The sequence below is a fragment of the Nematostella vectensis genome, chromosome 1 (assembly GCF_932526225.1).
Source record: "Nematostella vectensis chromosome 1, jaNemVect1.1, whole genome shotgun sequence".
Classification (NCBI taxonomy): Eukaryota; Metazoa; Cnidaria; class Anthozoa; order Actiniaria; family Edwardsiidae; genus Nematostella; species Nematostella vectensis.
The window spans coordinates 19032251-19058928 of NC_064034.1; the positions used below are offsets into that span (position 1 = coordinate 19032251).

At 39.6% G+C, this 26678-nt stretch overlaps 5 protein-coding genes and 1 long non-coding RNA gene across 13 annotated transcripts; 3 read left to right on the forward strand and 3 right to left on the reverse strand.

The window, feature by feature from the left end:
* The first annotated feature begins 1709 nt into the window (after nucleotides 1-1709).
* LOC5512305 lies at nucleotides 1710-10251 on the forward strand. 6 transcript variants are annotated; one of them, XM_048728325.1, is made up of 12 exons: nucleotides 1710-2354; nucleotides 3055-3251; nucleotides 3410-3518; nucleotides 4065-4163; nucleotides 4253-4327; nucleotides 4420-4571; nucleotides 4661-4791; nucleotides 6069-6109; nucleotides 6311-6424; nucleotides 6944-7066; nucleotides 8611-8870; nucleotides 8904-10251. In XM_048728325.1, the coding sequence occupies exons 1-12, from the start codon at nucleotides 2033-2035 to the stop codon at nucleotides 9180-9182; spliced, it is 1902 nt and encodes a 633-aa protein (XP_048584282.1). In that variant the 5' UTR covers nucleotides 1710-2032; the 3' UTR covers nucleotides 9183-10251. The 6 variants fall into 6 exon arrangements, with proteins under 6 accessions (XP_048584282.1, XP_032237579.2, XP_048584276.1 ...); XM_032381688.2 differs by having other exon boundaries at nucleotides 8611-10251; XM_048728319.1 differs by having other exon boundaries at nucleotides 3416-3518; nucleotides 8611-10251.
* On the reverse strand, nucleotides 6910-11345 carry LOC116618834. The gene is made up of 2 exons (XR_007309520.1): nucleotides 11221-11345; nucleotides 6910-7946 (listed from the first exon to the last, which is right to left on the reverse strand). It is a non-coding gene; the product is annotated as an uncharacterized LOC116618834 (long non-coding RNA).
* On the reverse strand, nucleotides 9939-11157 carry LOC125564300 (actin-binding Rho-activating protein-like). The gene has a single exon (XM_048728356.1). It carries the CDS (start codon nucleotides 11104-11106, stop codon nucleotides 10642-10644), a length of 465 nt encoding a protein of 154 aa, XP_048584313.1. The 5' UTR covers nucleotides 11107-11157; the 3' UTR covers nucleotides 9939-10641.
* A 181-nt stretch (nucleotides 11346-11526) lies between the features above and the next one.
* Nucleotides 11527-14652, forward strand: LOC5498031 (E3 ubiquitin-protein ligase RNF14-like). Its single transcript, XM_048728342.1, has 2 exons — nucleotides 11527-13408; nucleotides 13737-14652. Exons 1-2 carry the CDS (start codon nucleotides 11794-11796, stop codon nucleotides 14048-14050), a joined length of 1929 nt encoding a protein of 642 aa, XP_048584299.1. The 5' UTR covers nucleotides 11527-11793; the 3' UTR covers nucleotides 14051-14652.
* On the reverse strand, nucleotides 14195-22743 carry LOC5512302 (WD repeat-containing and planar cell polarity effector protein fritz homolog). Of its 3 annotated transcripts, none has more exons than XM_048728219.1 (23): nucleotides 22566-22743; nucleotides 22239-22280; nucleotides 21852-21967; nucleotides 21619-21678; nucleotides 21185-21302; nucleotides 20961-21088; nucleotides 20799-20876; nucleotides 20394-20494; nucleotides 20266-20328; nucleotides 19897-19996; nucleotides 19601-19637; nucleotides 19457-19527; nucleotides 18402-18452; nucleotides 18213-18284; nucleotides 17902-17993; nucleotides 17479-17586; nucleotides 16636-16741; nucleotides 15917-16155; nucleotides 15782-15845; nucleotides 15510-15603; nucleotides 15067-15252; nucleotides 14692-14823; nucleotides 14195-14618 (listed from the first exon to the last, which is right to left on the reverse strand). In XM_048728219.1, exons 1-22 carry the CDS (start codon nucleotides 22624-22626, stop codon nucleotides 14717-14719), a joined length of 2094 nt encoding a protein of 697 aa, XP_048584176.1. In that variant the 5' UTR covers nucleotides 22627-22743; the 3' UTR covers nucleotides 14195-14618; nucleotides 14692-14716. The 3 variants fall into 3 exon arrangements, with proteins under 3 accessions (XP_048584176.1, XP_048584141.1, XP_048584111.1); XM_048728184.1 differs by having other exon boundaries at nucleotides 14195-14664; nucleotides 14738-14823; nucleotides 19355-19527; XM_048728154.1 differs by having other exon boundaries at nucleotides 19355-19527.
* A 3-nt stretch (nucleotides 22744-22746) lies between these two features.
* Nucleotides 22747-25178, forward strand: LOC5512301 (neurochondrin). The gene has a single exon (XM_001632617.3). It carries the CDS (start codon nucleotides 22875-22877, stop codon nucleotides 24957-24959), a length of 2085 nt encoding a protein of 694 aa, XP_001632667.3. The 5' UTR covers nucleotides 22747-22874; the 3' UTR covers nucleotides 24960-25178.
* Nucleotides 25179-26678: the final 1500 nt, after the last annotated feature.

The window sequence follows — 26678 nt, forward strand, 5'->3', positions numbered from 1 at the left end:
ATTTCCTGACTTCGAGGGGAATGATAGTAGAGGCGCCAGGTAAAGTTTCATTTCGTTACTTGGCTTATGACATAGTTGCCCAAAAATTCGAACGTTTAGAAAGTCGCCAGAAACGTACCAGAAACATAGCTTCCTAAAAACGGTAGAATGCATCACTTTAATGTTGTTTCTACAAATTTTAAATACTAGCACATTATTGTAAGACTCCTTTTTGGAGTGGCAACAAAATTCTTTGCTCTTCAAAGTACGCTGCCAAACGTCTAGGTACTAATATTTGCGAATAGCTATTTGACTCAAACTTCCCGCCGTCGTTATTAGGTGAAAGCGTCGGCCCGTTGTCTAGCAAAACAGCACCTCATTAAATGCATGGCCCGGGTGTGAAAACTCATTAATTCACACTCAGTCCGTAGACTGCGATATATATTCGGTGATCGGGTAGTACTTACTATTAGTACTATTCCCCAGGCAGTTAAACTGCATTTTGTTTCAGCCCTGGGGAATTTCCATAAAATTAGACGGGGGGTGATCGTCCTATCTTTTAGTGTGTAAAATTCTACCAATTGCAATATGCCTTAGGGGGTGTTTAAAACTCCTCCCACTAGTAGTCAGAAAAGAGAAACTGGAAATTAATTTTTTTTTAGTGCTAAGAGTTAGAAATTGCTTCGAAGACCAAACCTAATGGGCTATGGTTCTGGGGGTATAAATTGCTGATTACCACCCCCAGTGCTATCCCTTGGGGTTAAAATATGCCTACGATCACCCCAGTCTGTTTATTAAATGGGAGGTCCCCACGTGGTTTCAACTAAACCATCCCGTCCCTCTAGGGTTTTGTGTGTCCTTGTTGACGTTTGTTGATTGCGATATTGTCTTCTCTGTAACAGGAAGAAGGATCTTATCTTCGGAAGAACAATCTTGACTTCAGAGGAAGGATCTTGAAAATCGGAGATCGTTCCTCGTAGAAACCTGATGTCGTTCTGAATATCGTAAAAGCGTTTTGCATAATCCCTAGAACGATTCAAGAGTAGAGGTTAAACAGCTGACATGAGAACAAAAAAAGAAAACTCTTAGCTCTCCAAAATGTAATGTTTTGGCGTGATATGTAAAAATATAACGTACAAGGAACAAGGATGATACAGACAGACATCCTTAATTGGGTCCCAATTAATTTATAACAGGGGCTCATAAGTAGGGACAATCAACTTCCCCATGTTCTGGTACTATATAGGTGTCACGGCATTTCCTAGGATCAGGCTATTTTTTGACGCTCGGTTAAGCCAATCAGATTCAACCTTTGTGTTGACGTTTTGGCTGAGCTCAACTGCACGCGCAGTCTCAGACAAAAAGCTATGTTCTCTCTTCGGTACTTTGACTTTTTGTTGCTTTCTTCTTTAATACGAATCCAATCCTACCTATGACTTTCAATTCTAGCTTGCAATTCTTTTGGTAAACAAACAAAATCGACGGATAATGGATAAAAAAATATTCTTTCTAACTGCAATTTGCGCGTGCAGCCTCACGTCACTCGCGCGCGCGGCCAACAACAACGTAGCTGATTGGCCCGTTCGTGCGCGCGCGTCTAAAAATAGCCTGATCCTAGGAAACGCTGTGACATTTATATAATACAGATGATTGCCCCTACTTATGAGCCCCTGTTTATAATAAGTATCAAATTAAGTTATAACCTTCCTTCCCCCCCCCTTTCCCCTCCCCTATTTTTCAGGCAGCTCAAAAGTGTAATGCGCATTATTTGTGCGCACAACACACACGGAATAACACGGATCGGAAAGAGAAAGTTGAAGCGCGTGGTTATGTTTGTCATATTCTTGGAAGCGCTCATGATTCACAAAGTGGAATTCATTTAAACTGCTGTGGAGAGAAGGAACTATGTAAGATATCAATCACAGTGTGATTGCCTACACTTGATCGTAGATTGATTTCCGGGATATATAGACAACAATCACAAACAATCCAGAAGTATACATCAATTCCCATCAATTCGATTCATCAAGTATCAGAAGAGAAGTTTTTATAGATGGGAAGATACCGTCCGCTGTCGATGATATGTATTGTGTTCTTGCTGTGTCCACCGTCCTGTAAAACACACCAGTCATTGTTGAGGATGAAAATTGAAGTCTTATCCATTTCCGGGGACACCTTCCAATTACTGAATGCAGAAGCCCAAGGAAGTCAAACTTGCTCAGGGATAAATAAAGATGACTGGTGTGGAGAAAGAAATGCCGAGTTTAAGTGGTTTAACAAAAAGATCCATTGCTCTTGTCAATGTAAATACAGCTTCAAAACATATGTAGACAGTAACTGTACAGCTGATAAACAAATACGCGAATATCTTGGAGGTAAGTTCGTAATTAGGCTGGTGGGAAAATAAAAAAGGATTTATAAAAAAAAATTAAACTACGGCCATCCTTAGTGGCCATCCTTACAAGTAGGCATGTACCCAGGACTGGCTGAGGGGGGGGGGGGGGGGGGGGTGCAGTCATAGGTAATATATGAAAGAAGCTTAAACATTTCTTGTGTATGCGCCTATTCAAGCACCCTGTTTTTTTGTGTGTGTGCAAGATTCTGTTGACTCTTAGTAAAAGTGTGTTCGCTAATTTCGTTGCTAAACTGGAGGGGGATGAGGTACCTTGGGATTAGAGAACAATGGTGAACTATCTAGTGTGTTCTAGATTCTTCTTTCGTGTCATTATTTTTTAGCTAAACTAGGGAATGTTTAGTTGCCTTCAAGGATTGGCCCCCAAAATAGATGTTCCAGGAATTGACCCCTGGAGCCTTTAAAATATGATCCCACCCTGCCATAATGGTTATAAGCAGATACATATGCAATTGTATAATTGCTGAAAATTGCAGACACAAAACATAACAGCCATTGTTAGGGTGTTGGGCGGGGCTTTTAGGTAAATATGCATCACAGTGGGGTGTGGCTATGTATTAAGTATTGTGTGAAAAAGTCTGTAATGTAAAAAGGGGTGTTAAATATGCACAATGTTATTGCTGGATGTAATTGTGTTATCATAATACTATGAATTTTTCTAGGGTGTCAACAATATTTTAGATGGCAGAGTACTGACCCTCCACCTTTACAAGTTTTTGACCTCTCTCAAAAAGGAAACAAGGAAATTATTGCAGATTGTAACATGTCATCAGTAGAAATATATAACCGCAGCATTGGTCAGTGGATAAGGATTGTGAATAACTCTGCAGAATACATCTTTGAAATAAAAGCAAAAAAGGCAAGTTTATGTTTGAATTGATATTCTCTATTTTTTCTTTCTCTCTTTTTTACTGCAACCCCTCCCCAAAAACTATTTCTCCTACCTACCCAGAGCTCCACACCATAGAAATTAAAGCTATACTACAGCCCTATAGTCATGTCATATTTTGTTTTTATGCTCAGCTTCATTGGAGTAAAGATAATGCAGGGTTCTACAATGGCCACATCGTCAAGATTGGATGTGAACATAATTGCTTTCTGTTTAAAGCACAGGGAATACTTCAATGTGAGTGCTGTTCTATTTAGGAGGACACAGTGGTCTTGCAGAAACGAAAAAGATCCAAGGATTCTCTTTAGGCAAATTTATTGAAATCACTGACTTAAGCACACACACTAAACATACAATAAACAGGAACAAGCATAGAGTCTACCTCGACAAGTCGTTTTTTAAGTCTTCTCGAAAAAATCTAAGTTGAAACCCTTTCAATGTAGCAACCCAAACACAACTGAAAAACTAGCTGAATGTGACCCCTATTTGTACGACACGATCATGCGTGGGAAAGCATTCTTTAGATTTTACAACTTGTTGTCAAAATATGCTTTTTCCTTATTACCAGGGTGGCAGGGATGTCATGCACTTGTACTTGTATGCCTTGACTCTTGTGATAATTGTATCAAAAATCAAAAGTAATTTACTGAAAAGAAGATGATCAAATATTAAGAGTTTCTAGTTTGCTATAAAATATATGCCTAGTGAGCCTGTAACATATTAATATCTCATTGATATCTGTTTTTTTAAAACAATTAACCCAATGTATTTTTCATGCTAAAGATAATGTTACCATTCCAACATCTTTTTCATCTACAATCACATTGTTGCCAACGAGTGCAAGTCATGGCAGTGTTTTACAAAGTCATTGCCATAGCACAGGTACGAATTAATTTTATTCTTCACAGATGATGTAAATGGTATAGCAGTGAATTCTTTAAAGATAGTTATGTAATCGTTATTGCTTACAGCATCTTCACTATGGTCAACATCTATGTCTATGCATACCCCATCTCTATCAACCCATCCATCAACCCCTAGCACAGGTACAATTTAAATTTATTCCACACAGATGATTTAAATGGGATAGTAGTGAATTTTATAAAAAATGTAGTTATGTAATCTTTGTCGCTTTCAGCATCTTCACTATGGTCAACCTCTATGCCCACCCCATCTCTATCAACCCACCCATCCCCGGCAATGTCCACTGAGCCAGTGACACAGACACCAACCTCAACATCAGCAAAGCTGCCGCTACATAGTGTAAAAATATGGTCAACTCAGCAACCAGTTAGTGACATCAATGTTTAATCATAGAATATTTTATTTGAAAGCAAGTTATTTGAAAGGCTGTTTATTTATTTGTTTGTTTGTTTCAGCCTACTGGTCGCCCGGATGGCCAGGATGGTGATAATGTAACAGCCCCTGTGACTGTGGCAGTGGTAGCTGCTGCAGTGGTCACTACTCTTATCGTGGCTGCTGTCATTGTCTGCCATCGGAGGAGATCAAAGTAAGGGAGAGCGATGGGTAAATCCGAGACTTGTCAAGGAGCCAACCCACGTTTCAAAATCCGAGCCCGAGACTGGGTGTTTCCAGATAGTGCTCCCAATAAGCCAGAAAAAGTCCCAGAAACACCCAAAAAGTGCTTAAAAAGTACTCCAAAATCAAAATAGTGCTCATTGGCGAAAAGAAAATTACCGTATATTTTTAAAACAATTTAGAGTTGTGTTTTAATTAATAATTTGAATAAAAGAAAGAATATTGCTTTTAATAAATACATGCATTAGAGTATCTTATATTGTTGTCCATGAACAGGTAAATCACACTTTAGCATATAACAACTAACTGTATTATAAATGACTTTGTTCTCTTTTGTGTTTGTTTACCTTTGTTATTTGGATACTACTAAAAAAAAAATGCTCATTTAAGATTGGTTCTCACTAGGACGCAAGCATAAGCGCAAGCGTAAGTGCAACACAAGTGAGAATTGGTCAACCACAAGCGGAAGCGCAAGAAAATCAAGCAGTTTCGTTCTCTTGCGCTTCTGCATGCGCTTATGTTCTAGTGAGAATCGGAAAACTACGTGCCTTCCAACCAACCTTTACAAAAATCACCAATGTCAATAATGTCAAACCTGATAACAGACCTTAATTATAACAATCTCCTAACGAGAAATAATTACAATTAGATGTAAAACAGGAAAACATGGCAAACAGATCTTCTAGATAAGGCATTCTATTATTGTAATGAACTCCACAGGCTACCCAATATCTGTGGTTACCAAAGCACAAGCTACCCATTAAAATGTTGAAATCACCAGTCTTACAGTATTAGCCTTAGTTGAGATAAAATTATTTGTAGTTAAGACAACAAAATCTAGTAACTTGGGTTAAAAAAGCTAGAAGTTGACTTGTTTACCCAAAAAGTGCTCTCTGATCAAAATAGTTCTCCCAAACCCAAATTGCGCTAAAATAGTGCCGAGCACAATCTGGAAACGCCTACCCTCAAATTTCAGAATCCGAGCCCGTGCTTGCCGATAAAACTGTGAAGGCGAACGGTAGCAGCGATATATATTAGCGACCGCGTGTACACTGGGCCCCACTCATCAGGAGATTTAGGGGAATTAATATATTAGCTAAGTTAGCAAATTAACTTACTAGTACTAGCAAATGAAATTGGGGGCAAGAAAGTTTAGTGGTATTATTTTGAAATTTTATAGAAATTTAAAAACTCGCAATGGCCAATCGAGCTCAAACAGAAATAACTACGCTGTTATTGTTTTTGCAGATCGTCAGCACAAAAGCCAAAAAATAAAGCTGCCTTCATGGGTACGTTCAGAATTTTATAGATAGACAAGAAGTTAAAACTATAATAAAGTGTGCAGTTCTCCTGTTTTTTGTATAGTCATGCTCTGTTTATGTTTGAATTATAATGTTCCAAAAAGAAAATTACGAATCATTTCAGATTTTTTGAATAATAGTATACTAAATAATTAAATACTAATTGCATACTGTACTTTCAACATCAAGGTGGTGACAACCCTGTTTACAAGCATTCCCGAGCAGATGAAATGGCGTTATCGGGCCCTTATCAACCAGCACGCGGTAATAGCCACGCCCTACCCAGCAGAGACGAAACTTTAGGTAATATGATAATACAAGGCTCCTTAGAGGGTATGGGTGGGCTTGAACAGGCCCTTTGGCTTGATCAGGGGAGGGGGGGAGAGGGAGGGGGATTTCATTCTCTCACTCCCGGGCAAACCAGAGATCAAACGGAAAGCAAGTTAAAACAGCAGAAGATTCGGCGAAAGCTATATTTTCTTCGTTTCTTTTTTTCGGGGGGGGGGGGGGGGAGGAACTCACTGGATTTGAAATTTTATCCGCCAGGAACTCAACTTACACATCTGGTAAAAAAAGAAACTGTTCGGATTGATTTAGAAATTTCGCCGGGTGCCAGGGAGGCTAAAAGCTGGTCGGGTAGGCCCAAAATTTCTGTCGGTGTACAGACAGAATTTTCTGGTATTTTTAGGATATTTAGAACATAAACCCGTCGTTCTTTAAAAAAATACGTTTCGAAACGTTTTATCTGGACAACAAAATGAGATGGACTGACTTCCTGAACAAAGAGACTGGTTTGCTATCTTTTTATTTTTTACTTTTAAGACTACGACTACGACTATGCAAACGTAGATGGTCTACCAAGTAAGAGGCTTTCATCGCCAGTTTACCAAGAGTTAGATCGTCCAGACGGGACACAAGACTACGAATCATTGGAGCAACCGAAAGGTAAATTTACAGCTTATACATCAGCTATGTCAACGTTTTTGATAGAACAAAAACATTTGATAGAGTTTGTAACACAAAAACAAGCAAAAACAATAATAGGAAACTGTATGCAAGGCTGTAGCTAGCGAAAGGTGGGAGGAAGCTGACAACACACACTTAACTTGGAAGGGTCACTTATCCAGTGCATCTCGATCGCGACATTTAGGGTGTCTCCTAAATGTTTCCTAGTTTAGCCACCGCCAAAAACATATAGTGCATGAGAAATTAGTCAAGAAACATTTGTTTTTCGCTGCTACAAGATTTGTCGCGTGCTTTTGTTTTTCAAGCTGGCTAAACTAGGAAACATGTCACACGGTACATATGTCGCACTCGACATGTCGCCCAGTATAGCCAGCCCTTAGAATGGGTCAATAGCTCTAGAGTGGTACTGGCTTTGCTTCTCAAGCAAGAGGGTCAGGGGTCAAACCCAGGTTATTTTGTGACTTAAAGGTGTAAAAACCTTAGTCTTTCTTAGATGGGTGACTGAAGCCAACTGGCAGACTTGTGAAGTGAAGGCTGTTTTGAGCTAAGAATCAAGATTTTATGTCTATTTTGGCATGTGAGGGCGCCATGAGAACCATAAGCACATACCAAGGATTTGCTGGGTTGATTTGGGTTGTCAGGGGCGTCTGCAGGATTAAATCAAGTTGCAGCCAAAGCATCCAGAAGCTGAATGAGGGCCTTGCCCCTCATCCTGCAACCTCACGAAGATCTCGTAGCTCCCACTTTTGGGTTGGATATTGGTAGCAATGCGTCTGACTTTTGAGAATGTTACACGATCCTCTGTCATCTTCGATCTGAGATAGGACTTCAGTCGTCACATGGCGTCATATATATATAACTGCATACATAAAAATGAATGAGTAAACATTTGATTTTTCCCTTATTAGTAAATAAGATAGCCAATTTTTTTTTTCAATCCAGTGACAGCAGGCCTATAGCAGGCCTGTACCCAGAATTTTTCTTGGGGGGGTGCGAAATCCGAAAATGTGGACCTAGGAGGGAAGGGGGGGAGGGAAGGGGGGAGGGAGTTCTCTGATACACCACCTCCAAAAGAACAAAAAAGTATTTCCATGTGATGTTTATTGACGGATTTGGCTACATACCAGAGTGATCTAGCCTATGATTTATAGTTTTGTATACAAATAGCATGTCTTTTGAGAACAAAAAGTGGACTTCAGCCGTTGTGTGTGGGGGGGTGCATTCGCACCCCCTGGGTACGGGCCTGTATAGGCTGTGTAAGCCCCTGTTGTGACATATGTCAGTATGTAAAAGAGATATTATTTGATTGATCATTCAATATGAAATTACCCACTTTTTGGAAGCCAAGTACATGTGCGCCCAAACACTGTGCAACCTCCTATTGGCATGCACCTGTAAACTTCATTAGAGACTTTGCTGTTTGACTGAATTCAGTAGAGAAGGAAATTTGGGGCTTTAGAGTTGTCCATGCATGCAACAGGACAAAAATCGTGCAAATGTTACATCCAGTCCTCTCTTTCCAGATAGCACAGACCATCCTGTTTACAACACACTGGAGGATCCTGATAGTTCACCACAATACCGTGGACTCAAAGGACCCATACCAAACAATGAATATAAGAGCCTTAAGAAACCAGTAAACACTATGACAGGGGCAATAAACGAGCCAGTCTACAACACATTAGAAGAACCTGATAACCCAAACCAATACTACGCACCTAAAGGCTCCACCGAAAACCATGTGTATAAAAGCCTTGAGCCTAAAACACCTCACACGGAGATGGTGAATGAGCCTGAAACACCTCAAGCCAAGATGGTGAATGAGCCTGTCTACAACACACTGGGAGAATCTGACAGGGACTATGACAATGTGTATGATGAAGAGGATCAAGACCCAGCACCAGGAGATGTGTATGAACCAGTAGTAGATGCCTTTCCCTCTGAGTCACACCCAGAGTATGCCAGGCTAGAGGGACCTCATACCATAAGAGACACACCCAAACAGGATCAGGCCCCTGACTATGACGTGCTTGAGCGGCCATATCCTATCAAAGAGCATGTGTGTCAGGCTGGAAAGAAGAGGAGGGGAAAGTGATGCATAAATTCTGATGATAAACAGGAACAACCTTTTGAGACACTTATAAACTGGGTCCACTTTGAAAACATCTAGCCACACAATCAAACTTCATGTGTTACGAAATGCATGTCTACACTGTGCTTTGTGTAGAAAATTATGAACTGCCATGCCCAGTTATTGTTATAACTGAATCCATGGAAACAGCAATTTTTGAAGTAAAAATCTAATTTCTGCTTCAAATTTCAATAAAATAAAATAAATGACCATGCCCGTCCCCCCCAAACAAAGTTAGGGGGGTCACCTATTTAAAATTAGGATAAGGGCATGGTCAAATTTCTTCTAAACAAGTTTAAAATCATCCTCAAAATCATCCTTAAAATCATCCCCCTTTTTTGCTTTGAGGCACTCACAGTCATCATAGAGAAACTGAAAACTGAAAAAAATATTTTTTTTAAATATCAGACAGTCCCTATTTATAACAGGATAGTTTTAAGAGAATCTATTTTTGACCCCTGATCCTCCTTTAGTAAATTAACTATTTCTTTAGCATACAATAACTTTTATAGTGATAGTATATTTTGTGCAAATATTGAAACTTACGTAACTACAGCTTGAATTCAATTAGAGTATTTTCTGTTTCCTAATGTACCCTGTTAAGTATGCTCACTGAGCAAAGAGAAGATAATAATAAGTTGTACACCATGAAATGGTTGTCAAGTGTATCAGGACAAAAATGTATCTAGTATAACTATTTTGAATATATTTCCTTATATATTTTTTTTACTTTCCGAGACTTTATTATATTTCTCTCAACTGTCCTGTTTCCATGTTTTTCATACCCCTAGCTAATCTGGGAAGTATACACAAGTGGCTAAAGCAGGCATCATGGTGCTGCAAAACAGTACTCAACAAAGTACACCCCTAATACATCGATTAGCATAGCTTTGGACACTGAGTCTATTTATTCACTTTTCAGCTGAAGTTGTCATCAAATAAACATAAGTATTTTTATAGCATTAAACTCTGTAGTCCTTGTGCCCTTGAGTTGACTAATATTCCTCTATAAATATATATTACACTATACAAACAAAGAAAAAACTATTTTTGAGCAATTTAATTTAAATTTTGAAAGTAATGTTTTTAAGGTAAAGTTTCTAAGAAAATGAACAATAGAAGAAGCCCATTATTCCATCTAACCTGGTATGATACAATGTACTTTGAGTCATCTAGTTGTATAAAGTGATTTTCATAAACCTGTGAACTACACTTTAGCACATTACACTTTATTGTGATCTGATTCTATTGTTCTCTTATCTGATTTACTGATAATTATGCTTTGACTATTACACTTTGTTTCACGGGTTAATGAAAACCACTCTATATAAATTTAAAATTTTGTAAAAATAATTTTATAAGTTAAAAGTTTATATAAAAGTTTTCATAATAAAACCATTATAAAACTAGGAATGCATATGAATTATTTAGCTCTCAGATTCCAGTATTCATCCGAGTCTGTGGTCATGTTTTCTGGTATCTTCAGAAGTGTTATTATCTTGTGGTCATCTCGTCTTTGCCAGAGCATCTCTCCCTCAAACTCAACCAGACCCTGTTTCCTCGCCCTCATAAGCATACCAACCAGCTTATTAGATATCGATACATACACGTTGAATAGTTTACCAAAAGTGACCGTCACTGTCCCGTCCGGTTGAGCTTGTCCGACGTTGCGAATTACTTTGCATAAATCGAGCACTTCCTTGCTAATGTGAAGTCCTGCAGATTTCCCGCGGGCCTCGGTGCTGGATCCCGCTTTAGGTCGACCATATTCTTTGCTGTGTTTCGGAGGGGCTGCCATTTTAGCTTTTCTGCTTTTATATTCAAAATATATCGCGATATCTAACCAGCCATGACACTGAAAATATTTTGATACCGTGTAAAACTCCATCCGATATTAGATGGTTTTGAAAAGGAATCAAAATCTAGTAATCATAATCAAATATGTGTACGGTTGTTGGTATAATATAAGGCATCGATTTATGTTAATAAATAATTCATTTACCTTTACATACCGCTGCAAGCGGGAACACATTCACTCAAGTGTCAAAAAATGTTCGTTCTCTGTTCACCATTTTGAGATTCAGCGGTATTAATTCGCGGGCTCGTAATTATCGTAGAAAGCTGACAAAAAAAGAAATAAATAAATAAATTATTTGTTGGTGCAGTGATGCGACCTTATAAAAAGATCATATTACTTATTATATTTTGTAAATATATAATTTTTTATATACACTGATCTTTTGTTCCGAAATGTAACACACCTACGACCATCATTCTCTGCGCGCCTAGAGTTTTCTCTTGTTGATGCAAAATATATTGCACCACTGTTGCGAGGCAAAAAATCATACTGTACGATAACAAAAAGGCTACCACCGGAGTGTAGTCTATCAAGAAGCAAGCTTGCAATGTGTGGCGTTAAGTTTCTCTTGAGCTGCCTTATACTTTGATTATTTTCACGGAAGATCTGCTCGAAACATTTCGAAAACTTGAACTGACACGAACAAGTTCTTAAAAGTTCCACAAGAACTCCGTTTGCTGTCCATGGTCCATTGTTAAGCGATCAAACTTGAGAAAAATGGCTGCCTGTATGGACGATGAGCTTGACAACGCTCGTCTCGAGCAGCGTGATGAAGTTACTGTTTTGGAGTCAATTTTCGAAGACAGCCTTATTCAAGGAGCTAACCCAGACGAGGGCGAAGAGTTAGCCGAAGTGTCGTTTAGCTTGCTCGTGAGAGTTCATGCTCCTGTAGATAACGTGCTTGTGGAGGCGGTTATCCCAGTACAAGTGGACGAATATGTAGCTAACTCACCGAACCAAGATAGCATTCAAGGGGATAAAAACAAGGGTGATGCAAATGTGGCTGTGGGGGGTAGTGAGGAGCAGGATGGTTTCAACAAAGGTGATCCTGGTCAGGTGGGTGAGGAGATAAGTCCTGAGGGAGGGGATGTACAGCAGATTGGTGTCATTCATGCCAGCATTGAAAAGCCTGCAGAAGAGGAGGGGCTTTTCCCTGGTAGGGAGAAAAGTGATGGAGGACAGCATTTCATTGGTGAGCCAGAGGGTTCTAGTGTCGCTGCCGCTGTACAAGGAATCAAGCCAAAACTTACTCGCCTCCTGTCAACCAAACACTGGCACATCCAATCAGAAGTCCAAGAGTTGACACCTATCAATCTCTGGTGCAAGTTTCCCCCACTTTATCCCTCCAAAGACATGCCTCAGTTCAGCCTCAGTTGTCTGTGGTTAACAAGTTTGCAGTTACAGGAGCTAGCTAAACAGCTGGTCCGTATATGGGAGGAAAATACTAACATGCCTATTGTCTTCTTGTGGGCTGATTGGCTAAGTAATGAAGCTTGGGAGTTTTTGTATCTTGATCAGCACTTGATACTCAGGGAAGATGAAGGAGAAAAAGAAAGGATTGAAACCCCCTATTTTGCTATTGCTGCCAAGATCCCACTAGAGATGGCATTACTGGAGATCTTTGAGAATGATTTAAAATTCAAAAGAGAACAGTTCCTGCGATCAAGACACAGCTGTGACATCTGCATAGAGGAACTGGATGCTGACAGCTTCTGTCTGCTTGATGAATGTGGGCATTACTGCTGTGTAGAATGCATGAGATATCATTGTGAGATGCATGTCAAGAATGGTACTGTAATGCAACTACTCTGTCCCATCCACAAATGTGAAGTGCCAATCTCACCATACACTTTACAAGAAGTCCTCCCTGAAGACCTATACACAAGATATGAACGCCTGATGCTCAGCAAAACACTAGATTTGATGGGAGATATCTACTATTGCCCTCGATGCCATTCGGCTGTGGTCGCAGACGAGGAAGAGTCATCTCATCTTGCCCATTGTGCCGTTTGCTTCTATGCTTTCTGCACGGAGTGCCAGGCCGCTTGGCACCATGGAAAGTCCTGCGACGATGAAGAGCTCCCAAAAACAGATCAAAAAAAGGAAAAAGTAAAAAATAGAAAGAAGAAAAAACTAACAGATGATTCCGAAGATAGTGATTATGGTCAAGCAGGAAATGGAAGGTATATGAGTAGCAGGGCCTTTATTCTGGCCATGAAAAGATGCGGGACTTATCGCTCTTGTCCAGCATGCAAAGTAGTCGTTGAGAAGACCACTGGATGTGACATGATGACTTGCTCTCAATGCAGAGCAAACTTCTGCTGGAGATGTGGTGAGTTTCTTTAACTTAGTACCCTTAATTCACAGAATTGCGGAACATTGGGTTGGTTCCCTTTGTAGCAGATATGGACCAGAGGGTGGGGCAGGGGATTTGGTTCCACAAGATTTGATTCAACTTACTACAATCTTATTAATTTAAGATAGCTAAAAAAATAGATCTTATATATCTTTTTAACCCCCTCCCCCATCCCACCCAGTTACATCCCTAAACCCCCCTTAATATTTATTTTTTTGTTCCTTGGCCCTATGTTGGAAATGTAACCTAACCTGTTGCTTAACATTTATGACAAAATAACTTACATATTTTGATTGATTTTAAGGTAACCGAATCTCCAGCTACTCTCATTTTAGTGAATGCAACACATCTCCTCCAATTTTAAGGAGAATGCCCCCAAGAGGACCTTCTAAAGGTGAACAAATCGAGGCTGAATTTAAAAAGAATAACCCAGGAGCACAGTTGCATTATAAGAACTGTGGTCGTTGCAAACAGAAAAATTTAAAACAGCAGAAGAATAACTTCATGCGATGCTGGGCGTGTAAAACGCAGTTTTGCTATCAATGTGGCAAAACAATAGAAAATGGAATCAAGCATTTTGTAGCACCGAGCCCTTGCTCACAGCACTCAGATGACTAGATGAATGTGGGATTGTGTGTAAAAATACACTGACTGTGGGATTGTGTGTAAAAATACACTGACTGACAGCGGGAGACTTGATCTGTCAAAGAGCAAGTGTCAATTTGCAAATATTGGAATTAGAATTTAAAAGTTAAAATTAAATAGCTTTGTCAATTATTTATTACAACCTAATAAGATGTCATTTTTTAAACAATTCATGTAACTATTTACAAATTATTTACAAGAACAAATACAGCACAAAATATATAATTTTTACAGCAAAACTAATTTTGCTCAATGGAATAATTTAGTAAAGGACCTTATAGTACTTTAACCTTCATGTTTGACCTATTGCCTAGAAGAATTAGCAGTCATTGAGAAAACGACAGGCGGTCCAATGGCTCTAGGTTTGTTTGGGCATAATGACAAATCTCACCACGATGGCAGGATTGTAACGGTGGGGGTGCACAGCCATGCCACTACTAGTCATTTCCTTATAATGTCAGAAAAAAAACTTCCTGCTTTTGTTAGCCTCCTGAGTCTTTGGACATAGGAAAACATCATACTTCAAAGTGTTTAACTTGATGTAGGTATGACAACATAATGCAGTATCATACGACTCCAAAGTGTACATCATACTTCAAAGTGTTTAACTTGATGTAGGTATGACAACATAATGCAGTATCATACGACTCCAAAGTGTACTATCTTGAGTGCTCCGCCTGGGGTTCCTGTGGATCCAGTTGGTGTGTTGGGATCACTTGAGGCCTGGTGACTAGGTCCTCCACTTCCTGTAGTTGAAAGTACTGCAGTGAGTATTTGTATAAAGGGCCAAGAGTGAAGACCGACAGGCTTTTCAAAATCTCTCAACTCCTTCCTCCTCCCATGTTATGACACTTTTCCCTCCTCCCTCTATTCCATCCCAATTTTTCCTTCACCCTAATTCAATCCTCTCCCTTCCTTATTAGATCCGCTAGTGCTTTCCATCCCCCTCCCTATACCAAGCAGGACAGAAGGGTTTCTGAAGATCCCACCTTTGGCATTGCTTCTGACAGGTGTGCTATGACTAGCAGGCCCTCTCCCTTGATGTTGGGATGGGGCGTGGTCATGGGGTAATGAGTAGTCTAGGTCATGCTGTGTGCCACTGGGTGCCAGCCCATCTTCATCCTCGGGAGGGTAGTCTTCCTCATAGGACTCCTCGTCACATGATTCCCCAGTGTCTGGAAGAACATGCAGTATTTTAGCACGAGCAAGCATGTAGAGTTTACTTGCTGGTAGTGCTTTAAGAGGTAAAAACTGAGGGAGTACTGCTGATAATGTAACACATAAAAAGACATATTTTTGGTCAAAATATATCACCTAGTTTTATTGCATTAGACAAAATGAGGAATGCTTTAACATAGGGGCACATCTAAAGTTAAAGTAAAATTTTGTAGGAGCATTCTTTTTCGAAAAAGATGAATGATAAATAACTAACCTGATGTTGGCTCGCTGTCAATCTGTATTGCCCGTTGCTTGGCAACACCCGCAAGAGCACAATTCCCAACATCTGCTGCAAGGTAGTGGATATCCTGAAATGAAACAAAATGGAAACCAGCTTAATCAGAGCATTGCAAATGTTAAAATTTCCAACAAAACATTCATGTCTAGAATTCAAAATGAGTGCTCCAAACACTGTCAAGCTTCATGGTTGGACGCAAATAATAGTAATTTTGTTGAACTGATCATGAGATGCATGCCATAACTAACCATAAACAAATCCTTTGCCCCAATGTCTACAGCCAAGAGAAAAGCCTTCTCAAATCGCTTGTACCTGGAAAAAATACATTTTAAATCTGTACAAAGTTTACCAGTAGTCACAATGCATAATCCACCATTTCTCACCTGAGCAGATGATGGAAAAATCTTCGGGACAGTCGACTGATTGGGTCCCGGTACTGCAGGACTGTTACATCCGACAGGGGGCGTGAGGGTGCATAGAAGCTCCCCAGGGTCTCCTCCAGAAGCCCCTCACGGATGGGGTTCAGTGGCAGCTTGAGGAGATAGTTCATGATAAGGGACATGCAAGCAAAGCATGTGTTACCTTCTGTGTTCCAGTTCATGCTGTTCAGGAAGTTCACAGCCTAGGAGATGAAGTCAAGTTATACAGGGTCACTAACCGACCCACTGATCATTCATTTGGCCTGCACTGGCCCAATGTCACAGCATGGACATACAGTAGGAGATGTTTCATAATATCCAAAATGGCCTTATTACCACCCGTTTCCAAATAGGGCAAAGGAAAGATGTCCAAGGACATACAATAATGATCATGACCTAAAGCATGTACAGCATATCAGTACACTGTATGAAAAGCTAAAAGGTCAAATGTAAGCATTATTAAAATGGCCTATCTTGGTGGTGAACAACAGCATGCTGTTAAAATATGAAAAGCAAACACTTCTCCTCCCATTACTCAGTTACATTGCTTAAATGCAATACTATTTAAACCAGCTTTCGATGGATTAGACCCACCATAAATAAATAAATAAATAAATAAATAAATAAATAAATAAATAAATAAATAAATAAATTTTAATTGGAGATTACCATTGACAGCTTACCTCCTCCCCCTGACTGTGTTTGATGTATTCAGAGGTTAATTCCACACACCCCAGTTTACCGTGACTCATGACACCCAACTCAACTCTCAGGAGACAAAGGGGACCCCTGTGTAACATGCAAAGTGAAATCTTATTAGAGGAAATTAGACATTTAAAATATCCATAAGTGCATACAAAAAATTGCAAACAAAATTTGGGAACCTTAATTACAGTATTGCTAAAAAGCTACAACATTTTGTCACTTCATGAAGGCACCCAGAAAAGTGGAAAGGAAGAGAGGGCTAAACTCCCCCAGATTCAACTGGGGGAGTTGAATGTAGTAGCGTGTCAAAGATGGCAAGAGAAGAATGGGCTTCAGCCCCCTAGCCCCTCCCTCTCTGCACCCCTGAACCCCTTCCTCTCTGCACCCCCCCAGCCCCTCCCTCTCTGCACCCCCTAGCCCCTCCCTCTCTGCACCCCCAAGCCCCTCCCTCTCTGCACCCCCTAGCCCCTCCCTCTCTGCACCCCCAAGCCCCTCCCTCTCTGCACCCCCTAGCCCCTCCCTCTCTGTACCCCCAAGCCCCTCCCTCTCTGCACCCCCTAGCCCCTCCCTCTCTGCACCCCCAAGCCCCTCCCTCTCTGCACCCCCGAGACCCTCTCCTCTGCACCCCCACGCCTCTCCTCTCCAGCTCCAGGTTAAAAAAATAGACTTCAAGGCGAGATCTGTTAGTAATCTTTAAATAAATTTGGCCAGGATTTTATTTTCTAGTTTGTCCAACATATGTTAACACTTGTGTGGTGGATTCAAACAAGAGGAAATTTGGCTGGATTTCACAAAACCCCTACCCCTCCTTATATACATACCTGTCAATTATGATGACCAGGTTGTCATGGCAACCAACACTACTTTCAGTAATGTTACTAACAGGTGCTTCACATGACCAGGACACTTTATCCAGCTTGATGGTATCCCTACAAATAAACATAGAATTCCATTAGAGATTGTTATTTACACCATCACTGCAACAGCCTATACCCTAGAGGGCTCAATGCAATGTGAAGTAGAACTTAGGGATAGTATGTGTGTAGGTTAGGGCTCACTGCAATGTGCAGTAGAACTTAAGGGAAGTATGTGTGTAGGTTAGGGCTCACTGCAATGTGCAGTAGAATTTACGGGAAGTATGTGTGTTGTAGAACTTACGGGAAGTATTTGAGTAGTAGAACCTATGGGAAGTACAGTATGTGTGTAGTAGGGCTTACGGGAAGTGTGTGTGTGGTAAAACTTACGGGAAGTATGTGTGTAGGTTCAGGACACTTTGTGGCTGAGGGTTCTCTGACAGGAGCTGGATCATAACAGGAGCTAGGGCCATGTCAAATACCTAAAACAAATTGATTTTTAAATGTTAAAATGTGAGATTATTAAAAAGTTTTGGATAAAGAAGAACATAACAAAGCAAGGCATGATTGATATTACATGTTCCTGTTCACTGAACCATTAGTTCCTGTTCACTGAACCATCTTTTTGCAAATGTCAAAAATATGGTTCTTTTTGGGAATGTTTTGTGAGCATTGTGCATTGTTTCAGAGCTGTACTGTACCTGGATTTCTCCTCTTGCACTGCAGACAAGTATGATAGCATCAGCGGGGTGCCAACGGATGTGGTGAGGTGTCTAGAACAGAGAATAGCCAGGGTCACATACAAAGAACAACTACTGGTAAAAATGAAATACACTCAGCTCTAAATAGGACATTACCAAAATAATACAAGTGTCGAGAACTGAACTTACAACTGCTGCTTTTGTCATTTGGGTGATTTTCCTATGGCCATCATACAACATCTAAAAAACACAAATTTTGGAAAGAGATTTTGAACACAACCGGTACATAAGTATGATCAAGGTGGGGGAGTCAGAAGCAAGTTAAAGGGTCAATGGTACATTCGCTACACTCGGTTACATAGACTAAAATCGCCGCGCGTCTTTCAACTTGGTTCCGTGGCCCAGTGGTTAGCACCTTTGGCTCGTAAGCAAGCGCTTTGGGTTCAATTCCCGGCCGAGTCCTTTTTTATTTTTATTTTCTTCAAAACTCCAGTTTTAATTTTCTTTGTTCTTTTTTTCCAAGAGATTTTAAAAAAACTTTCGACATTTTGTAGAATAAAATGCAATTTTTATATGTTTTTCGAGAATAAAAATATATGGCGAAAAAACAAGATGGCGGCCATTTCCGCACGAGAACATGTTAATTTTGAACATTTTACAACAAATGTAAAAGAAATTTCACTCAAAATTTTGATATTACCATTCTTAACAACTTAGTGCATGAGATTTTTGATTTTTAAAGAAATGAAAAAGTTATTACCAAATATGTGGTTTTCGAAGAACATAAATATTCGCCATTTCTTGCAGTATCAAAATTTCGCAAATCCGATGCATGAAGTTTAAGAAATTAGTGATGTTAAAATATTTCTGCAAAAAAAATATGTTAGATTTAAACAGTAGCTTCTCCGACACGTTTTTCTGTTCTGGGTCACGTGACCAGGGAGGGGTCAGATGGCGTCATCACTTGTGTCATTTATGTCTAAAACACTTGTGTTGAAAGTTCCAAGAGATTTGACAAAAAACAGAAGCTTTTATAAAACAAACAAATTTATCTAGCAACCGACTCAAAAGATAGTACCATAGGCCCTTAACACTACAAAAACCAGCATAATCATTCCATCAGTGCTTCTGTACTTGCTTACCACTGCCATATTAGTCAAGTACAGAAGCCACAAAAGAGAAAAGGGCTGTCTATAGCTGGCAGGGGGAAACTCCCCGAAGTAGATCAGATCAGAAGTTCTCACCAATGTGCCATCTTGACATCCCAGGAGCAACTTGTCCTCTGCATGATTCCGCGCTTGGACGGCTACAGGAGCTGAAGATACATGGCACAAGCCATCAATAAACAATGGTTTGCATGACAACAGTGTCTGATAAGGGAGTCTTACCATTTATAGGGATCGTTGTAACAGTAACCCTTTCAATCTGCCAAAGCAATGTGAGAAATAAGGTTACCTTGAAGTAAAAATAAATCCATTTGAAATATTACTACTTGAATTGCCATTTATGTATGCCGTGCTCCATTCTAGAGTGAATTCCATAACTTTTGGCTGACACCAAGACATGGCGTGATTAGGATTAATGGATATAATATGTGTAAGTCAGCAAAAAGTGGGGGTGAGAATTCAACGTGTTCACTCCTGCTATGCCAGCCCCTGAGAAAGTATGCAAATTGAAAACTTACTTTGTTTTTAGTGTACTCATAAATGCAGTTATCAATACTGGAATCATCTGAGCCAGGAAGTGACTGTTCGACAGTGTGTACATGATGTGGCTGATTAAAACTGAAAGGGAACAGAAGAAGCTAAGAAATCATGTGACTTTTTTGGTGGCAAACTCATTGACAAATTTTATTTTCTGTGAGAATAGAGTAAGTCACCTGTGTAAAGTACATCCTAATATATTAACATAGCAAAAGTCTTTATACCGTGAAATCAAAGTTATCGCTTCTTGTTTATTTAGGGTAACTGTTGATGAGAATATTGCTATATAGAGTATGGCTAATTACAGTTCCACTGTATAGTTCATTTAAGCTTATCATTTTTTTCTTTACCTAAATGCAACATGAACTGGGTCACATTCTGTTCTGCAGTAACACAAGATTTCAAGCTTGGACCTGATATAAGAAAAAAGGATTAACTTTCTGCTAAGATCTAGAGAGTTATTTATCTTTGCTCTTACCCACTTATGCCAAATATAATTATGTTGGAGCGATCCCTCTCCCCTGTCAAAGGAGACCATGGCCATGCCTCTTCATTCTGTGTCGCCCACCAAACAAGTACCTAACATATAATCACAAGTCAGAGAAAAATCTGCTTCAAAGAAATTGGTCAGGGATGTCAATCTCTGGGCTTGACAAATAGATTATTGAGATTTCAGAAATTTCTTTGCAATTATTTTGTTAATAAAGGGTTCCTTACTAATTCACACAACACAACATATAACAATGTTGTTTTCTAATAAGTGAAAAATTGGAGAAATCTGAACCAAACCCAGGAGACACAGGTACAAGGCCAAAATGTGTGATGTCTGGGGAGATGTAGGATAGTTCCTTTTTTAAATACATTGTAGCCTTATCAGAATTACCATTTCTTGCCGCTGGTTGACAGATAACCTGCGATCAATCTTTTTATTTGGTGGTCCAGGGAGCTCAGCAAATGACATCTGATACCAAAAGATATTAATTACAGAAAGGTGGTGGATAGAGTATAACTACATACCAATAAGAAAAATGGAGGGTAACCCAACCTTAGGGTCTAATGCAGATAACCTCTCCAGCTTCTTGAAGTCCAGGCTTGGCTTCTTTCCAAGAGAAACAAAGAAAAGCTTTGCTTTGTCTTTGAAGGAAAATATGACAAAACTATCTGTCAAAACAGCTGAAATAAAAAAAATAGAACTTGTAGCTACATGGCTTTTTTTTTTCATTGGGTACTAAAAAGCTTCCCTTTCAAAACAATTTTTTAGTTACATACCGTGACAGACATGATCTGGTATTTTGCCCACTAGCGACTTATCAATCAACACTTTCTCTAGATCTCCAGAGTTTTGGGACACCAGAAATGAGAGTAACGTCCCATTACTGAGCAATAACTAAAACAAAACATATATATTATTACAGTATTTAGTTTCTCTACTATTTAAGTCAGTTACAGTAGTTACATTAAAAAAAAATGAGTATTTTATAAAACTCATGATCACTATCATGCAACATGACAATCAAACCTGAAAGTTGTTGTTGATAAAAATACTTTAATGGCTTATGATTAATAATTTTACTCGCCACATCCCATAAACATCAGAAGTATTGAATTAGAATTATGTGGATTTGATGGATCACAGAGGCCAGAACGTGTTTTATCAACTGGAAATTGCTAAGCATAAGACCAACAGGGTTTCTTGTGAATACCTGGAAATTTCTTAGGGTTCTCCATCGCGTACAGATCACTGAATAATTTTGTAAGCATTCCTGTGAGAACAATCAAAATAAGATCAAGTAAGAATTTTTTTCCAAAGCAACACCATTACACTGGCAAAACCATAATAATAATAATAATAATAATAACAATAATAATTGCATACACACTTTTTGCAAGGGTTGCTATAAGTTCAGATGAATTCTCTCACAAAAGTTTATGGTACCTCACACTCCTTCAGGTTGTCTCTAAGCCTGTCCGGTCTCTTGTTCCTTGGTGTCCAGGCAATTCCTCGCTCCTCTGCCCACTGTCTCTTGAGTTGTGCAAGCTTGTCTTCATTTCCTGACGTAGGGGTGCATCAGTAAGGTCATCAGTAAAAATACCAGATTTAGATTTAAAAAAACAGAGTACTTCATCATGGTTTTTACATTTGATCCAAATTCCGTGCTGTCAAAACCCTTTTGTTTGGTTTAGCAAATATCACATTACACTATATCCTTTTTTTCTTTCCCCTAAAAAGGGAAATTTTGACCAGAGAAATCAGCAAAACTGCTAAACCTATTTTTAGTATAATTTTTCCTGTCAAATTCATTTAACATAATCAAAAACACACCTGATGATTTGTCGTGATAACAGTGACTCCCGATATCTATACCTGGAAAAGAGGTTATAAATGATAAGGCAAATTTTAAGCATTCTTATGTTGGTATGAACAAAATAACAACAACAACAACAACAAAACTATTAACACTTCGCATCCCACAAACGTACAGCAATAGCTATAGGATAAACAGCAATAATAACAACATCAATTAGTAAAAGACAACACAGGGTCCTTTTACTGCGACCATACAATGCATAAGTTTGCTTAAAATTTAAAACTAATGTAAAATCTGGCGGTATTTTGGTGTTGTCTCCCCAAACACGAAAACGAACTCACCGACACCAGGCGCTAACTTCTTCAAAGTCCAGAAATGGACCTGCCCAAGTAAGCTTGCCATTTTCACACTTCTATTTAACAGCTAAGTCTCACATTTTTGTCAGTTGAATGCCAGGAAATTCCATCTGCATTTTGTTTATCAAACTGACAACACTTTGAGGCGCCATTTTGATTCCAATATCGAGCCCGTGGTGTTCAAGCAGCGGATAACATTTTAAAAGCACGTGTCAAGATGGCGACCGTAACGTGAAGACGTACAGTTGACGTTTCTAACGAAAATTCGCCTTTACACTTACTCATTCGTTCAAAATGGAAACGGAAGGTTCGGAAGTGAAGGGCAGTGTAGCCCCTGATTCAGGAGGTGCGCTCCAAAAGTGTATTATGATGCTGAAATCAGTAAAAAACGACAACGAAAGGTTTGCTGCCTTGCTTCTGGTCACACAACTTGTTCAATCGGATTCCATCTCATCTGAGCAAAGAAGAGAGCTTTTCAATGCAGTGGGATTCAAGTTTATCAATAGACTTCTTAACACCACCACCGTGCCTGCGGACTGTCCTGCAGGGATGTTCAGATCTCTAGGAATGACGATGCTAACATGCTTCTCGACCGATAAAGAATTGCTGTTCTGTCAGCAAATGGTAACAAAGATACAGCATCTAAATGACGCGATTGTCAAAGAAGGAGAAGAAAGCTCTATTGTTGCTGACGCCTATCAGATTTTGACGGCATATGCATCGACAGCTGAAGGCTGTGATCGTTTAATTGAAGGGAACACTGTCCTAGCCCTGTGTTATGTCATTAGACACAATGAACAATTTGCAGAAAGTGCTTTTGAAGTGTTACTGCGAATACTCCATTACAAATCTCACCAAGTGTGGAACACTTTTGCAGAACCAATGATTGAGGTTCTTAGCTATTTATCTGAACGTTTCAAGTTACTACAGGATATGACGAAGTTTGAGGCTTGCAAGAAATTGGTGTCATTTCTCCATGAGACTGAAGAAGAGGCATTTAGATCAGCCCAGAAGATGACCAATCAAGCAGATGAATGGAAATTAGATGTCTATAGAGGAATGAAGGATGTATTACAGAGTAAAGTTACACCAAAGCAAAGGGACCCTGTATTAGTTTTGCTGTCTTTGATGGCAGATTTAAATGGGGGGCTTGACTTGAGAATCTTGGAAAGTCAAGATGCAGGGGCTTTCTTTGTTTTTATATCTACTCTTGTTTCTATTGAGATCAGACTGGGAATAGAAGAAATAGCAGGTTTAGACACAGCACCTAAGTCATCTATCCTGATCTCTTGTTTTAACATATTGGAGCATATCATCAGCAAACTAATAACATCACAACCACAAGACCAATCAAAGGCTTCCACTGACTTTGGATCAGAGGTCATTTCTAAAGTCTACTCTCAAGTCACAGAAGCTATGGCCAGTGTTCTGAAGTTGCTTGAGTGTGTAGAGTTGGAAGTAGCATTGCAAGAGATGCCAGAGACCAAGAGAAACTTCCTTCTGGCTTTAGCAAGAGTGTTATGTTGCTGGCTTGCTGAGGAATCTGTTGCACTGCAAGATAAAGTGCTCAAAGTTTTGCCTATTCTGATCAAGCTCTCAGAGGAAACGATGGATCTAGATTCCCCCAGTCCACAGCAACATCAAAAGTCAGCTAAGAGTGTGTCATTCAATCTGCCAGAACCCCTGAACCAGCCTGCAAGAAAAGTAGAGATCTTGCGATTCCTTCTCCCTGCTTTGTGCCACCTGTCAGCTGAAGACAAAAGTCGTCACATCTTAATTGCCCACAACATAACCAAGTTGCTGTGTCAGTTCTACGCAGTTCTCTGGCACAGATTTTCCTCTTGTCACAATGATGCTGAATCTGTAACATCACTTACCACTCTCACTGGGGTGCTACTAAACTTTGCTGTGACAGAACCAGAGATGGTAAAAAGTGATGTGCAACTCAGGAACCTCCAATCCAAGATAACCACACATGTACCACAGCTGGTAAGCAGTACCTCTCATGTTCTGCTAACAGCAAACCTAGTGGTACTGGGGCTAATGATGAACCATCAAGCACATGCCTCATTTGGTGATCAAACTGAATTTTACCAAGCTGCAGTGACTTTCCTGAAAGAGTGTAGTCCAATATTAGGCGCTGGCAAGGCTGGCAAGCTTCACATAGCTTGTCAAAAGGAATGGGAAGACATGGCTGAACTTTGGTCACTAGGTACACAAGTCCTCACAGCAAGCATTGAGCAACACAGTGCTATTAAAGACATAGTCAAAGCTAGTGGATGGCTGCAAACCTTTGGTAAATTTGACATAGGATTGGTTAACTCTGAGATGATTGAGCATGTAGACATTCTTCAGGGTCTGGTCAGGGCTGTACAGTAATAAAATTGCCCAGTTTATCATTGGTGTCACGAATATCATGAATATGAGTTGTTTATTGATCACAAATACTTTGAAAGCTAAAACTGTTATTTTTCTTTATTTCTTTTTCTTTAAATGTATTTCTGTAACAGAAACCCTATGTATTTACAGGGCATGTGTTAGCACAGGGCATGTGCTGTTTATCTCAGTAATCTGAAATTAAATCCATGTAGAGTACTAGTGAAAGTATTCTAGTACTAACACCAATAATCATACTATATTATAGCAGTGATTAATTTCGCCAGTCTCTGTTTTGGATAGGCCGGTAATTGTTTGATCATTCCACGGAGGACTATCTCCTTCTACAACCCATTATTTGGATAACAATGTCTCACTTGATTAAGCAACAATAGAGATACAGTTGCACAAGTCAACAAAGTAAAGACACATGCGTGGTATTTGATTAGCTTGCTGGTTTCAATTTTAAAGAATTTCTTAGTAGACAATAATAGCTTGTTCCAATACAAAATTGATAATGTCATCTTTTCTATTATATGAATGGATTATCGCTACAATCAAATTGTTCTGACTATAACTCATTCTAATACTGCCCGTTTATAATGCCAGCAGTGCATCAAAATATTGGTTTTTCATGGCTTCCTTAGCGCTTTTGGTCATTTTATTCAATGGGCCTCGATCGGCGGCCTGGTGTCCCTCAAAGACCTGTTCCGAGTCAACGTCAGCTCCGTCGGTTTCTTGATTGTCGCTGCTTCCAGCATGGAAGCGAGGTCAGGGAGAGAGCTCGTACGCCTCATCCCTCCCCTCCCTCGGGTAAGAGGTGGCCCTGTCATGGTCTCCACCTTGGATGCTTTCCTTGTGTCCTCGTTCCTGATTCCGAATTGTTGGCGGAACCATCTTTTGGATAGCGGTCCAGGAGATTTTGGGGTCTCCTTGTGTTCGTGATCAGAAGGTGTTTTTGTCAGCACTGCTGAGCTTGGCCGCTGATCCGGCTTAGCTGGCATTTCAGGAATCGATCTATCAAGACCTGACATCTTATTCTTTCGTCGCTGAAAGTAGACATAAACAACATCGTAAATGTTTGTCAATAGGATATGGTGATCTCTGCGGAGTTGCGATGTGCGCGCTCAAGGCTCCAGTTAAAAAAAAAGACTTAAAATTGTAAATAATTAAAGTTGTGAACTGCATTGAACTACCTTTGACAACATTGTGCAAACAAGGCGAGAAAAGTGTTAATGATGGTGTGGTTTTTATCTGCGTTCCTGACAGGAAAATGCACGCAACAACCTGAGTAAGACTGATTCAAAACCGAACGTGCCCTGCGCTTTCCTTTTGTAATTATAGCTCAACTAAGTATACGAGGTAGCATTAAATTACGCTCAAACGCGTATAATATTCCATGAAATGATACATTTGATTTTAAGTGTGCACTTCACTTTTTTTTTCTTCTTCTTCGAAGTATAAAAAGACTTTAAACTTAAAGCTCACAAAATCCACAACTGAATCATATAGCATATAACGAGCCTTGTTGAAATGGTAAAATAGTAACAAACTGTATGTTTTAAAAAGACAGTGTTTCGAGTTGAAATCAGACAGTTACCTCTATCCTGAAGGGTTTTGTAGTTTGGATTAGGACACTATCTTTCCTCTACGAAATATTTATCCCTCTTATCTTTGCGCTGCATATCTGTCATACATCAACAAAACGCCTCGCTAAATTGT